This window comes from Pleurodeles waltl, chromosome 4_1 (assembly GCF_031143425.1).
Source record: "Pleurodeles waltl isolate 20211129_DDA chromosome 4_1, aPleWal1.hap1.20221129, whole genome shotgun sequence".
Classification (NCBI taxonomy): domain Eukaryota; kingdom Metazoa; phylum Chordata; class Amphibia; order Caudata; family Salamandridae; genus Pleurodeles; species Pleurodeles waltl.
The window spans coordinates 1019744257-1019759672 of record NC_090442.1 but is presented as its reverse complement, the minus strand read 5'-3'; the positions used below and the strand labels follow the sequence as shown (position 1 = coordinate 1019759672).

At 43.4% G+C, this 15416-nt stretch overlaps 1 protein-coding gene across 1 annotated transcript in view; it reads left to right on the top strand.

Moving 5' to 3' along the window:
- FAM3C (FAM3 metabolism regulating signaling molecule C) overlaps positions 1 to 15416 on the top strand; it is a 251437-nt gene that overhangs the window by 197700 nt on the left and 38321 nt on the right. The window contains exon 7 of the mRNA XM_069229911.1: positions 1591 to 1641. Within this exon, the coding sequence (XP_069086012.1) occupies positions 1591 to 1641 (51 nt within the window). The remainder of the gene's footprint in view (positions 1 to 1590; positions 1642 to 15416) is intronic.

Below are 15416 nucleotides of genomic sequence, written 5' to 3'. Positions count from 1 at the left end.
CAGCCTGAACTGCCAGGCCAGGCCAGGTCCTCCCTGAACCGGAACACAAGCAGCCCAAGACCGGTTTCACCCTAGTTAGGGCTCATCAGCCAGGAATACTGTGGTTCCAGTGACATTGTGCATGGGACCCATGTATGGGCATACCTGACCTCATTGGAGTTATGCATTAAAGTATACATAAAGGTGATGGGTGTAATGCTTGAATTCATCTCAGCCACTGGTAATTACATGAGCTGCATCCCAATCCATTGTAATTCTGCAAACCATGCCACCTCAGTTTGGACCCAGCTATATGCAAATCAGTCTATATTCTCTATATTACTTTTGGCTGAAATCAGATTCCAAGCACATTAATATTATATTTCCATGTAATAAAGTCAAGTAATGTCCTAGTTGTTAACCATGCAGAACAACATTTCAACTACTTTAAACTTTGATTAAGTCACAACTTGATAATAATTTAATCGAAAGGTATCAAAGTTGCATAAATCAAAGTTTTTACAGTATTTTTTGAAGAGATGTTCAACTCTTACCCTCCCTCAAGTACCTGGTGAGTTAACTTTTCTACCCCTTTTGTCTTCTGGCTCGTCTCTCCCATCCACTGTCCACTCTTTCCAAGCCTCTTTTTCATTTGTTGCTCCCTTTCTTTGCTTTACGAGTAACAATTTTCATTCGCATTTGCATCAGGTTAATTAGGGTCTTATGGGCCAGGCATTAAGAGTGGTCTGAATTGTGCACGCTCACATGGGCATTATCATCAATGCATACTTTCTTTTTTTTCTTTGTTCTTCCTTTACAATCGCTTTACAACAAAATATCTACATGAAACGTTTAACAAATATAAATATACTGAACTACATTAACATGAAACATTGTACTATTTCCACATTTTTAAACTATTTATAATGGCTTTGCTCTTGTCTATTTGATGTCACGCAGAACACTGGTGAAAACATCCCTGTTATTCAGTTACAGATCTATAATCCTGTATGTTTTCTTGATGCAAGGCTAATTTTACAACAGTGGCACAGAGCTGGTAGATGCTTTTTGGTATATATCTTTGTAAACAATGGTAAATGCTTAAACTCTAACAATCTGTAAACCTGTGCTTTGAAGACTTGGGTGGCACAGAACACGTTGATGCTTCCTGTTTACTTTTTGAAGACAAGGTGATTTGTGTTACACTCTTATTTGAATGTAAACCTAACCAGGATGCCTTTGGTGGCAAGGTACTGGTAAATAATTTCTGCTTAAACGTCTTTAGGACGTGGTGATTCTTTATACTCCTACCTAAATGTAATCTTAAGCAAGGAAACCAGTGACTGTCTGTTGTAAATCTTTGTAGATTTAGTGATTGTTTATATTCAGATCTAAATGCGAACCTGTGCCAGAAAGCCCTTGGTGGCATTCTGGTGATAGATGCTACCCATGTGTATTTCTGTAGAGAGTGATCATTGCTTATAGGGATACCTAAATGTAAACTAATGCAAGAGAATCTTTAATTGGTACGCTGGAAGTTGATGCCTCTTGTAGAATTTTGTAGACCTGAGGTTTGTTTACACTCCCATCTAAATGTCAACCTCTCCCTAGGAAATACTGGTCAAGCGATGGACACAAAATACTTTGATCTCTGGGGTGCTGGTAAGTTTCGTTTGTTCCTTTACGTTTACAGAAATGTTTGTTTTCTGTTTTCTCATAAAATGTCCACGTTTAAATGTGTTTGCCTTTGTTAGCGTGCCTAAAACGTCTTACTAGTTAAGATCACATAATAAATGCATACTTTAAAAATACACTTACAATAAAGTGACTTTCAAACACTTGTATTTGTACAACGTGAACCTAGCTAAAAGGCAGCGGAGCAATCTGCATAGGAAAGACAAGCGCATGAGGCATTTAGAATGTACCTCGAAGGACTCAACATGGGCCACCAAAAAGGCTCACAAACTGAGTTATTCCCTGTTCATTAGTTTCTCACATGGAGCTCTTCCGCCATAAATCTTCTTTAAATGCACTGTGGCCTTGCTGGCCAGGGCTATCATCAACCATCACAATTACCTAGTGTACTGTCAAACACACTTAAAACTGTCTGCATCAAACCTATTCTAAAACAAGCATGATCATTATCAAAGCCAAAAGATTATACCTTTGACTTTGCCAAGGCATGTTGCCAGCGCTGAACAATATTGGCAAAAATAAATAATACTGGCAAAAAAAAACCTGGAACTATCATGATGACATATGCACATATGTAACATAACATGGCCATTTTGGCTTTTGGCCCCAGCTTGATGATGTTTACACGTGCATGTACCAACACTTTTGCATGCACAAACTTCATGGTTGCAGTAATTTTGGCAGGTAAACAAAATGTAAAAAAAAAATAAAAAACAGGATGTGTTCAGAGAGAGGTGGAAAGAGTGAGGGTGATAACACTACTTAGGAACTAGAGGATGGCAGAGTGATGGACGAGAATTTGTGAGATAGACATGTATTTTTATGTTATGTAGTATGCTGGCAGCGCTGTTTTAGCTAGCTCTGATGCCCTTTTTGTTTTTAATTAACTTTTTTTATGCCGGTTATGATAGGTGGTCGCATGCTCTCTGATTTTATGGATCTGGGGGATGTAACGTGTGTGGAGAAGGAATGATTGGGACTCATATATGCATAATTAGATGGCATTATAGTTCTCCTTTATGATTGCCTTTATGTGATGTAATTTGGGGCATTTAGATGCAGTGTGTTTTTGTCATAATAGGAAGTTGGTGTCGAGGGTGTCTCTAGTCTTCACATACCTTTCCGGTTAGTGTTGAGTGGTTAGTTAGTTGGGCTGGTATAGCCTGTATCTGGGCCCTCCAACTGCCAGGAAAGTTCCACAGGGCCTTTCATATGTTATGTGCCTGTCACACTGAGGGATCTGGTAGTGAATTGGTATATGGGATCATATTTTGACAGTTTAAATGAGATTGAAGCTAGGAGGACCGGCAAAAAGACTAGAGTAACCATCCTCCATCTTGTGGTCAGAGGTAGAGTGGGATGTTCCTGGTGCTGCTGGTGTCTGAATAGTGGGTTGATGTCACAGAGGTGACATTCTTCTCCCTGTGGCTGTAGCAGGAGTAATATTCACTTAGAGCCCATGAGGTGGGCTGTGCCCAGGGCGATGGTCCCCTAGAGTCAAGTACCAGCAGTCGTCACCCTTCAGTTTTATGTAAGGGTTTGTAGCCAGGTGACCTAATTCCCTAGAACCCATATCAGTTATGCCCTGTAGTGGTGACTAGCTGCTTTTCTGGCCTTCTGGAGGTAGAGCGGTAGAGTTCAACTTATTGTAAGTGGTTGTGCTATATTTTGTTAGACAACACATAACCTGCAATTGTGTGCCATATCAGATGCATTTGCTTTTGTTCTTCAAAGGCTGTTTAACGTACACTTGGACCTGTGTGCTTTTTTTTACAGTCATTAACAATCAATATCTTTGCCTGGACTAGCATGCAACAGCTAACTTTCAAAGTCATTTGCTAGCAACCCTTTCTTAACCTTCATCATATAGCACACTTTTTCATACATTTGCATTGGGGTTGTTTTTCCCTTACCATTAGATTCAGACTATGGATCGTTTCTGCAAGTTACAGATCACAATCAGACAGATGCGGAAAAGGGAGCTCTGCCACACGTGTATGTCTAGAAGGTGCATGAGTCCTGCTCGCAAGTGCAGCTGTTCCAGTGGTGTGGGAAATACAGTCTTTAACCTGGGCTTTTTCATCCTCCTGCCTTACTTTCCTTTTCCTCCTCCCTCACAAACCTTTCAAAGACAGCAGCTCTGAGTCCCAGTCTCAAACATCTCTGCTAACCTGAATAAGTCTTCCCTAACTGCCCATTGTCTCCAGAAGGATATCATTTTATCATTGCCTGGTATTAAAAACAATATTCTGAAATTCAGAATATGTACAACTGCACTAACCTCTTTCTAATGCTTCAGTTTTAGGTCTGTGTAAGAGACAGCCTTAGCTATTACTAGAATTCATCTTATTTATGCCCACAAAGAGGTACAAAAGCTCAGCCTTTCTCAGCCTTTTATTTCTGGTTATCAAGTCATTAAGCAGGAATTAGTTTACTAAAATATCACTCCTGATGCATGACTTTGTGATGATGCTCAACATAGGGCCCAATACACTAGCTCGACAGACAAATGAGTCCATCTAAGGAATGCTTCCATTGCAGTTCATGGACACTGAAGCACTTACTACATCTCTAAGGTACTGTCTACATACTATGGGGGTTATTCTAACTTTGGAGGAGTGTTAATCCGTCCCAAAAGTGACGGTAAAGTGACGGATATACCACCAGCCGTATTACGAGTTCCATAGGATATAATGGACTCGTAATACGGCTGGTGGTAAATCCGTCAGTTTTCCGTCACTTTTGGGACGGATTAACCCCTCCTCCATAGTTAGAATAACCCCCTATGTCTTTAAGCTCAACCAGTTCTGTGCTGTTCATAGATTTAGATGTTCATGAGAGAAAAGCATAATAAGTTCAATATATTTTACTATTTTCTGATAGAGACTTATAACTGCAAGTTCCTCACCTTTTGACTATTCCCTAGGCATTAGATTGGATCTGGAAGCTTTCCAGCAGTTCCTCTGTGTGATGGTTGGTGCCGTTGTATGGCTGCACACTGACGCCAGAAATGACTTGTGGAACCTCTGTAGACACCACTCCTGTGCGCTGACATCACTTCCTTTCTTTCGCACCTCCAGATACGGATCCAGAGTGGTCTCAGACACTAAGCTTGATATTTTCCAAATTTTATAAAGTGTGCGCAGGATAGCACCCCATAAAACAACTGGTTTTAAGCCATGTAGGGACTGTCTCAAACAATTGTCAGACAGATTCCCATTAGTTGTGTCTGGGGTGTTTGAGATTGAGTAACGACTTGAAGGCCTACAGTTACTGAGCGTCAATGAACCCTAAGGCCCACTCGGACCCCCAGGCGCAACTACAACTGCAAGGCACAACAACAATCCTAGTCAAGACCGATATAAGCTGCAGTCCTAGTCTTAGGTTCTGCCCGCTCCACAAGCCACACGAAAGGCTGTTCTTTGTTGCGATCCACATTGTCCAGAAAGTTAAAAAAGAAACACAAGAAATCAAAGCAGGACTCCGCCCTATTTCTCCATTCTTATGCACATGAGCAGGATAGGAGCAACACCATAGCTCTTGATCTTGCTTCTGAAGTTGCCCGACTTCAGAGCCGAACCTGTAACTGGTTCCAGCACAACCCGAGTTTCCAGGGCCGTCACCATTCCATGACAGATTTAAGGGTTTGCGCAGCCATAGTCCGGCTCTTCATATCCTTGCCGACACGTCCTGGTGAGAGCAGTGAGGCTTTCCATCTGGAGTAGCACCAGCAGGTTTGCCCTCAGCACCAGTTGGACCCTCCATGCCCATTACAAAGCCTCTGACTATAGTCTGGACCCCATCTCTGGTGCCATGGTTCATGCTGGTCTTGGACGTCAATGCCAGTACCAACTCAATCGATGATGGATGTGGATGTGGAAATACCCATAGTACTCTCCGACTCTTAGTTATTTGCGATCGACCTCGACCAAAACCGCATCCAATGACAGTTGAAGCATTGCTTCCTCCACTTGATCTGCTGCGTCCACAAGGGAGACAACACACCCTACACTTACTTTTCTGCACGGACTCCAACAAGAATTACAATATTGGTGATGAGATCGCTCAGTCCTATCAAGACAGCAGTTTGGGTATGATTACCTGCAGGAGGCTGGTGGTTTTTACTCCCCCCCCCCCCCCCCCCCCCCCCCCCCCACCACCACCAAAAAAAAGCCATAGAGGAATCCACTTCCTACACCATAGTAATGCGAATGGTGGTTGAAGTCTTTGACCTCCAGCTCCCCATCTTGCAGGTCAAGACATGCGTGTTGACATGTTTTCCAGCCAGGTCAAACATCCTCTGAGACCTCTTACCATTTAATGAAGCACTAACTGATGCCTTATTGGGAGTTTGGTATAAACCTTGCTCTGGACCTCCAGACAGATTGTGAGAAACTATCACCCTGACCAAAACGATCCTGTGTTTCTCTATCCCCTGAGAGTTTAGTGGTGTAATTGTCCACGAGTGGGTCTACCCCCAACAATTTTCCTACTACTCCCCCTGATGGGGAGTCTAAGAGGATGGAAACATTTGTGAGACTAGTTTTTTCTTCCACCAGCCAGGCTGTTCAGTTAGTAAGCAGAAGCTCCCTCCTGGAATGCTATTCCCACGCCCTTTGGGACAGCTTCTTTCTCAGAATTTTTCAAGCTGTCCCGTATCTCCAGTATGTCCAGACTCCGCAATGGAACCCAGGAGTTTGAGGCTTTGGTACTAACTGCACTCGCAGCCAAGGTCAAAGTGTCACACTGTCCACTGCCATCGCGGCCCTACCTGCGAAATCCCTGTAACGTGCCTTTTAGGGCGCACAGCTAGGGGGGAGGCAGGATCCAACAATTCTTCCTGGGATGGCAAGCTATGACTTCAGACATGTGAGTCCTGCAAATCGTTCGCAGAACGTATGCATTGCCCTTCCTCTCTTCTCCACCACACTTTTCACCACCCCCTCCAGCGACTGACTGAGGCCCATCTCTCCATTTTGCTGCAGGAAGTGCTTGCCCATTTGGCCAAAGGGGCTGTTGAGAGAATGTCTGTTCAAGAAGTAGGAGATGGTTGTTATTCCTGCTAATTAATGTTTCCCAAGAAGGACAAAGGCATTTGTCCTATTCTAGAACTGCACCCTCTCAACAGTGGTGACTTATGCTTCATGTCTGGTCTGGGGTGACCGCCTGAGAGAGGTGGAGATCAAGGGCCTCTAGTATCCGGCACAATCCTGGCTTCATATGAGCCTTCTAGAGCTGAGGGCCATCTGCATGCCATTGAAAGCCTTCTTTACATCCATGAAGGGGAGGGTGGTGAAGGTGGTCATGGAAACTGCAACCGTCATGTGTTACTGCAACAAACAGGGTGGGGTGGGGTCACAGACCCTGTGCCAAGAGACTCTGCGCACATGGACCTTTCTGGACCACCAATGCATCTTCCTGGTGGTGCGTTACCTGTTAGGATCTTTGAATGCCAGGGTGGGTGAGCGCAGCCGTCTATGCCTAGTGTGTCACAATTGGCAGTTTCATCCGGAGGTGGTGCAGGATCTCTTCTGCAAATGGGGAGAAACGTGACTCAATCTCTTTGGGACTGCAAGAACACACAAGGCTGCAATGTCAGACGTCTCTCTCAGAGACTTGTTCCACTTCATTTGGAACTCTGGAATCCTGTATGTCTTTCTGCGGATAACAGTCCTACCCGGAGTTTGCAAAGAGATCAGGACTGACGGGGCCTAAGTGCTTCTAGTGTCACTAGATTGGGTGCAGAGATTATGATATTATGATATCCAGAAATCATGGGCTTAAGCATGTGTTCTCTGGTTAGGCTGCCTCCGGGAGGATTTGCTTTTGCAGCAGGAGGGCAGAGTTCTGCACCCAGGCTTTCCCAATCTCCACTTTCATGCTCAGAGATTGAGCAACGACAGATGAACACCTGCAACCTTCCTTCCGGGGTGGTTGATGTTGTCTTGACAGCTAGGTGTTTTGACTGTATACACTTGTTATTGGGACACATTTAGGGCTCATTGCGGCACTTGCCAAGTAAACCCCTTTCAGGGTAAGTTATCTGATGGTTTATTTATTTTGGACCTCACCCAGCAAGGCCCTGCTCTGGACATTGTTATAAGGTATTTTTGTCTCTCTTGGTTTTTCTGCAGTTACTAGATTAGCCTTCGCTCCTTAAGTCTCCAGTTGTTATGCATTTTGTAATCACTTTTCTTTATCAACCTTGAAGAGCAAATACAGGTATTTAGAAACCAGAAGCTGCCCAGTAGCATGGCTGCACATATGTTAATGAAGCAGCAACAAATGTATCAAGGGAAATCAAAAGGAAAGGGAAATGGAAAACCCAAGCAAAAAACAGCACAGAATCATGCAAAGAATGATACTTTTTGTTCAGAGATAATAGCACAGCTCTCAAGACTTAAGTTGGTAGGCCATACAAGGAGTGGAGAGACTAAAACAAGAATTGTGTATTACAAGTTGATGGTTTCTCTCATGGGTCACGTTATGTGTTTTTAAAGGGATTACACACCTGTTTCTTTCCTCCTCATTTGTGTTGCCACAGAGGTACCTAAGTAGGTCCTTAGTTTCTGATGTGTACTCCATTTGAGCTGCTTCACAGCTGCCCATTGTGGCTTCTCACCCTCAACAGTGTTTTTTGTCTCCATTACATCGGCTCCGCGGGGGAGGGATCTTGAGGCACTCTGTGTTCACCCACTATAGACCACCTTCTTCCCAGGCAAACTGGTATTGCGGAAGCAAGTACTCTTCTTAACAAAAGTTGTGATGCTGTTGCATGTTCGTTAAACTACCCTATGTGGTAGCTCTCTATGCTCAGTCTCACCCATCTAATTAGAAGGAGAGACACTGTTGCTTGGACTCTAAAAGATTGCTGAGCTTTTACATAGACCGTACCATAGAAAACTGGGTGGATGATCAGTTCTTTGCGGGTTTCTCTGGAGCAAAAAAAGGCAAGCCAGTGCAAAAGAGAACCATTTCATGCTGGATTGTGCTCTGCATTAGAGCTGCTACACATTGGTGAAAAAGTAGCTCCCTGGAGGACTGCTTGCTACCAAGGCCGACGCTGCTGTCACTGTGTTAGCACACGGAGTACCTATCCTAGACATTTGTCAGGCACTGAGTGGACGTCCCTTCTTACGTTTGTGAAGCACTATTGTCTGGTCTGCTGTGAAGGGCATTTTTTTTTACAGGACTTGGTGATTTGAGTTAATTCACAGCCCACCTCCAAATATGTACAGCTTTAGTATCTATTGAAAAGGTGAGAAGTTTGTGGCTAAAGTCTCTACCAAAAGAACAAGTTACTTATCTTCAGTAATGATCTTTCTGGTAGAGACTCTGTCTAGCTGCATATTGCTCGCCGATGCTACCATCCTCCTTTTTCTGTGATTGGATTTGCTTCCTTAAGATCCCATGTCTAGGAATCTGTACAGTAGTCACACAAATTTACTTTTGGGTCTCTGCATCTCAGGAAGCAGACAGTCCTGAAAGCAAATGATGTTAATGCTCAGGACTGGCACCTATATAGGCCCTCACCTCATTTCCAGAGCAGAATATGTGGGGAACTGCACAGCGCCACCCACTGGCTTGCAGAGTTACTGCTGAAAAGATTCCAGATCCAGTCTGAAGCCTGGGGAATATATAAAAGATGAGGAATCTGCAGCTAGTTTGAGTCTCTACCAGAAAGAGTGTTACCATAAGTAACCGTACCCTTTGCAGCAACCCCACACCTCTACTTAGTCTTCAGCCTTGCACTGTTTTTCTTGCATATTTTACTGCTCTTTGTGAGCAAGGTGTTTGCAGTTGTCTTTGTTACTGCTTGCATGCTGCAGTGAAGTTTTGGTGGCTTATAATCTGCATTGCAGTCTAAAGCAATTGTTTTTCCATCCAGTGTACAGTGATTACTACAACAAATTAATTAATCTAACAATTGTTTTTTCCAGTGATTGTTTCTTTAGGTTTCAGTACTCCATGCGTGTGCATGTGGTTTCCGTGTTCTCTCCTCCGCTTGCTCCTCTGACCCTCTGTATTTATTCCCCACCTCTGCTCTACAATGCTCCTCGCTGGACTATTTTACTTTGTTAAAGTAAACTGAGACACGCTCTTATCAAATCTTTTAAAAAAAAATAATTTTGCTTTATCATTTTTTTAATCTTTCTTCTAACATGTCTTGAGCCCTAGCCTAAGATGGCTGTTTATATTTGGCATGAGGATGTCCTCCACCCAAGATAGCTGCCCCAAAGTCTTGCAACATATAGGATTCAGCTGCTGTGTCTGACGGCTCTGATTCAGAAGTCATTTTTTTTCCTTTGAAGTCTGTTACTATAATATTGTAGCCGCACAAATAGCATATGCCTACTTATGTGCTTAACAAGAATCCCCTTACAGAAAATTGCATTCTTCTTTATGCTTTTTACAAGCACCGAACATTTACATGTCAGGGTATAATCATATGTCAAACAGGCATAAGTTAGGACAGCTCATTAAATACATTTCCATTAACATCTTACAGCTGCCCTCCTCCATAGTGCTTTCTCCCTCTACTCCTTGCTACCCCCTTTTGCCCTCTCCTCTTCTCTCAAAATCTCTTGTTTCCCTCCTCTTTCTCTCGCTGCGCTTTATCTCCCCCACACATGCACAAATACTCAATCTCTTTGTCTCTCTCCCACATCATCTTTTGCCAAAAGAAGCTTTACCACTAAGCTACATTTCAAAGTCTTCAAATGCCTTTCATTTACTTAAGTTACTCACTTTAAAACAATTAACAGAGCACACAAATATAGGCATGATTAAATGCTATATAAATGTTAGTCCATTATCGCTAGGCCTATTGGCTTTTCGAATGATTGTTTTCTTTAGGTGTCCAGCCCTCCATGGTCTAGTTCAGGGGTCTCCAAACTATGGCCTGTGGGCCACATTCGGCCCTCTACAAGATTTCATCCGACCCCCTATTTTCCAAAGCCTTTGATTCTGATGCTCAAAGGGAAATATATATCCAGTTCCTTTGGTAGCCTAGAGGTGGTAGCAGAGCCTCTTGAATCTTCTCTATTGTAAATTTTGGACCAGCAATGTTATATATGCCACATCTTAAAAAAATAACAAAAAAAAAAATAACACGCAAGTTCATAGTGCAGATAATTCACGCTGCAGAAAACTGCAATTGCCAGAACTTCTTAGAAAGGTGCAGACTGAATTTAGTTTTTGTTAAACCTTTATTAATGGCTCAAGTTTATTTTGAATCTTTTTGCTTTGTTTTACTTAAGTTCTTTTTGTATGCTACAGATTGTACAACTTCTCTTTTCATGTACATTTTCAGTACTTAAAATCAATTAAAACAATGAATACCCTGCTTTTCTTATCTGCAGTTAAGTAATTGATTATTGTGTCAGAGCGTTTGCTAATGTTTGACATTTTTACTCATTATATATCATTTCAAAGTTTAAGCACAGCATTCATTCTTTGTATTTGTCACATTTCTTTTATGTTTTGAATCATATCTTGCTGATTACAAAAAAGATCCAAGTAAACCTTATTCATTTGTTTAAATTTTATTAATTAATTTTATAAAACTGATTTTTTTTTTTCCCGTCCCGTGAATATTTGTAAAATTTAACATGTGGACCTCCTGCTGAAAAGTTGGGAGACCCCTGGTCTAGTTCTCGCTTGCTCCTCCATCCCCATGTGTGCTCTGTTTACTCATCTCATCTGCTCCCTGTCCCATCCTCTCTTAATTTTTTATTTTTTATTTTACGAATGTTTGGCAGTTCCAAAGTGATGCCAGGCCACTTCCTTCCAATTTCTTAATTCTGTTTGTGATGTAGAGTACTTTCTTTTTTTCTTCTAATTTACTGTTCTAAAGTGGTCATCTGCTGTGTGACAACGGTAAATCAAAAAGTAAGCATTGGCTAAGCCTGAGTAGGTCTCACCTTTGGAATTTAGTGGCTTGCCAGTGCCACTTGGCGATTCTGTACAGCATTGGCAAAAGGGGAAAAAAATAAAAAAAATAAAAAATAAGAGGTGCAAGCATGCATGGTGATATTTGTATGTTCATGCATCACTACACATATGCAGATCTATGTCATGACGGAGATCCCATTTTTGTTTTTAATTTGTCAATATAAAATGGATTAGTATAAAACAAAAGAAAGTAAATTGAAGTAGCGTGAAAGTGCTTTTTTTGTTTTTAAGGGACAGCGGAGCAGCAACAAATTGCTGCCTTGCCCTCCCAACAAAATAAAATATTTTAAAAACAGGAACCACAGGGGTGAAGGAGTTGAGGTGAGGGGTGGCAATAAAACAAGAATAAAGTTGGGAGGTGGGTAAAAGAAGCACACGAGGAAGAGAGCATCACCGATTGTGAGGGGCTGACGAAAGAGGGCAAAACGGAATATGAGGGAGGGCGGGAGTAGCAAATGCGGGGTGGGCTGTAAGCAGTGGAAGACTTCACGTCTGCCAGTCAAATGGATAAAAGAGGATATGCCCTTGCGGAGGGATGAACACAAGAAGAATAAGGCAAGTCATTAAATAGAAGCAAGCAAATGAGGGACAGTCAATCAAACCAATGGTAATGAGCGGGGTGTAAGCCCACTGTAAATTCACAGTAGTTATTGTCCAACTAGACAGCTTCCGTTATCTGGTAGGCAAGCTCTAACGATGCATTCTTTGATCAGTCAGGACTCATCAGTAGGGGACCATCTTGGAATGTTTTGTCTTTAATAGAAAAGTCGTCCCAGAATGACTGGCCATTGGTCAGCATGAATGGCATGCATCATGATGAATGCATTGTGACACACTGGCGGCTGTTTTGGCATGTTGATGCCAATCACAAAAGCATTGGCAAGGCCAGTAGCTCAGCCTTTGAGTGGAGACTTATTGACTTTGCCTTTGCTTGTTTTTTAATCATGTAGTCCACTAAGAAGTGTACTGAACTGTTTTTGTTTTTACACTCAATTACATTTTTTTAATGATGTTTTTTAATGATGTACTATATTCACTTGCCTTGTACCCATTCTGAGCTGCAAATGTCATTTGGCCGGGCAGGTTGCTTGCTGAGCCTCGTTAGCCACAGGCTGGGCTTACTTTGACTGCATGACATTTGGTATAAGTTAACAAATTAAGCCAAAGCTGTTAATGAATGAAACTTCTGTTTCTCCTCATTTATCTTTGCCCCCTACATTTTAACAGAGCTTCTCAAAACGTGATATAAACAACAGAAAGCTAAATCTGCCAACCTTGCTGTACCGAATTTCATTCTGATTCATGAAGCATTCAAATTTATCGGCAAATGTATAATATTTTGACACCTATTTTAAATGTTCCCTGTCCCACCACCGTTGATAGACCTGCCAAGAGTGAGTTAAATTTGACAAGTCTCTGCCAGATTTTGTGCAGATCCATCAGCCAGAGCGAAAGTTTTTAGTAAATCAAAAACAGTTTGACCACTCCCCCTCGAGGTACGTTTCCACCCTGGATTGACCCAAAATCTGAAATACCTGTGCTATTGTAACCTGCTAGTGACCTGCACATTTAACAGTTCATCAAACTGTGCCAAAGTGATAAGGAAATTAATAATTATTTTTTGCGATCCCTTTAATTTCAGAACCCTCTCAAGGTTTGACACAAAACGTGACAACGCAACAGAAAACCAGATCTTTCAACCTTCTGCCAGATTTTGTGTATGTTCATCATCCTGAGTCAGTGTTAGAACATATATAGTTTTTGTCCAACTCACTCCTTTTTAGGTCTCGCCTAGGCAGCGCATGCGCTACTTCTAAGAGGCATACTATATCATCTGTGGGCATAAATACGCCCACCTCTTGTAATTTGTTCCTTTGCATTGCCTTAAAAAATCCATGTGTTTTTGTGATTAGTTGCTTATATTTGTCCCTCTTTTTGATGTGCTCCTCAACCCTCCCATACCCCCCCCATGGGACTGGCCCTGTTACTTGTAGGCTTTCACTTCTGGGCCACTTGTCTTACGTTCATGCACTATTTTTTAAGTTGAGCATAGCAGCGCTGCTTTTCCGACGTGTTGATATGTATCTGGGCTTTTAACAATGCCCATCTCAATTACCACTCGTTCGTAGGCTTGCCCTTCAAAAATCCTTTGACATTGGTAAATGGTTTGAGCAAAGGCCGGCCCCGAAGGGAGCATAAAGGGCCGGTGCCATAATGGTTGCCTTGGACCCAGAAGGGATCGGTCAAACCGGTTTTTCGGGCAAGTCGTGCCCGCACAGCTGTGCGCCCCCCCCGCACAAGCAACAAGTTGGGGGAGAAGGACTGAAAAGGCGAAAGGCCAGTGGGGGGGTTCTTACAGGCAATTACACATTTGTCTATGTCAATAAAAGCGGCCAAGTTGCATCCACTGATAAGTGTTGCACAGTGCCTGGTTGTTTCAAACGCCGTCAGCGGGGCAATATAAAGTACTGGAGTGAGACAAGTGCGGGAGTTAACGTTTGTCCCTCTTTGGGGAGGTTTTGTTACCGCCTTGGCCATCGCCCCTGTTACACGGCTAATTGCACTTTTGCCGATAGTTTGACTGCAAGCAAACTTATTTTTCCTTTTGTGTGTCTCTTCACGCTTATGCTCATGGTGGCTGTGGCGATGTGAATCGGCTCGCTTACGTGAAACTATTTTACTTTTAATTTTCAGTTTATGGCAAGAAAAGTCCGGTTAGGAGTTTAACGCTAGCAGCTCTATCTAAATGCAAGACTCATTACATTGCAAATGCCTGTTTCTTTTGCAGCTCAGCTCAGCCTCGGAGCCCAGCCTGGGGAACAGTGGCGGCCGGCAGCTTTAGAAGGGAGGGGGGCGGGCGGGACACACACACACACACACACACACACACTAATTCTTTCACACACAGACACGCACGCGCATCCATTAACACTCATACCATTCAAACGTGCACGCAGCAAACATTCACTTTAAAAGATCGCACACACTCATTCTTTCACACACGCACACACATCCATTAAACACCATTCAAACTTGCACCCGTGCACCAAAAATTCAATTTAAAATATCCCACACATACACACACCCACACTTACCTTCAGCCTCCAGGTCCCTGGAGGTTTGGGACTGCTGCCTTCCCTCCTTGGCTGACCCTAGGTCAGCCAATGAGGGAAGGCAGCAGTCCCAGCCTCGTCACAGAGTGGGATGGGGTCAGTGAGACTGCTGACCCCACCCCACTCTGTGACGAAGTGTCACTGATTGACACTCGCCCTGGGCACTAAAGGGCTTAAACCTGAAGCGCCCAGGGAGAGTCAATTGGTGACGCTTTCCTCGTCACCCAGGGGAGGGCCTCAAGGCACCTTTGCTGAGCCGAGGAGGTCACGCCCGTAGGAGCTGTGACCTCCTCAGCCCAGCAAAGTTCAGCTCAGGCAGCCAGGAGTGTGCGGAAATCACGCATGTCTGCTCCTGGCTGCCTGACCTGAACATGGAGAGTGTCTGTCAGGCTGACCTTTGTTCAGCCTGACATACACTCTTCATGAGGGGCAAAAGATGGGGGGGTGTGGCCCCTCAGCCCTAAAAGACGGGCCGCCACTGCTGGGGAAGCAGCAATACTAAGTGCATGTGAGCCTCTCATGATTCTTGTTTATTCTGCTCCCTCCGTGACCTAAAGCCCAGGGCTTCCCCTCTTCCTCCTCTGCCAACAGCATCCTGCATCCTTCGTGTGCAGAGATGCACTCGCAGCCGTCTCAGCAAGCTCCACTGCTTCCTCTATGAGCCAAAGCCCACGG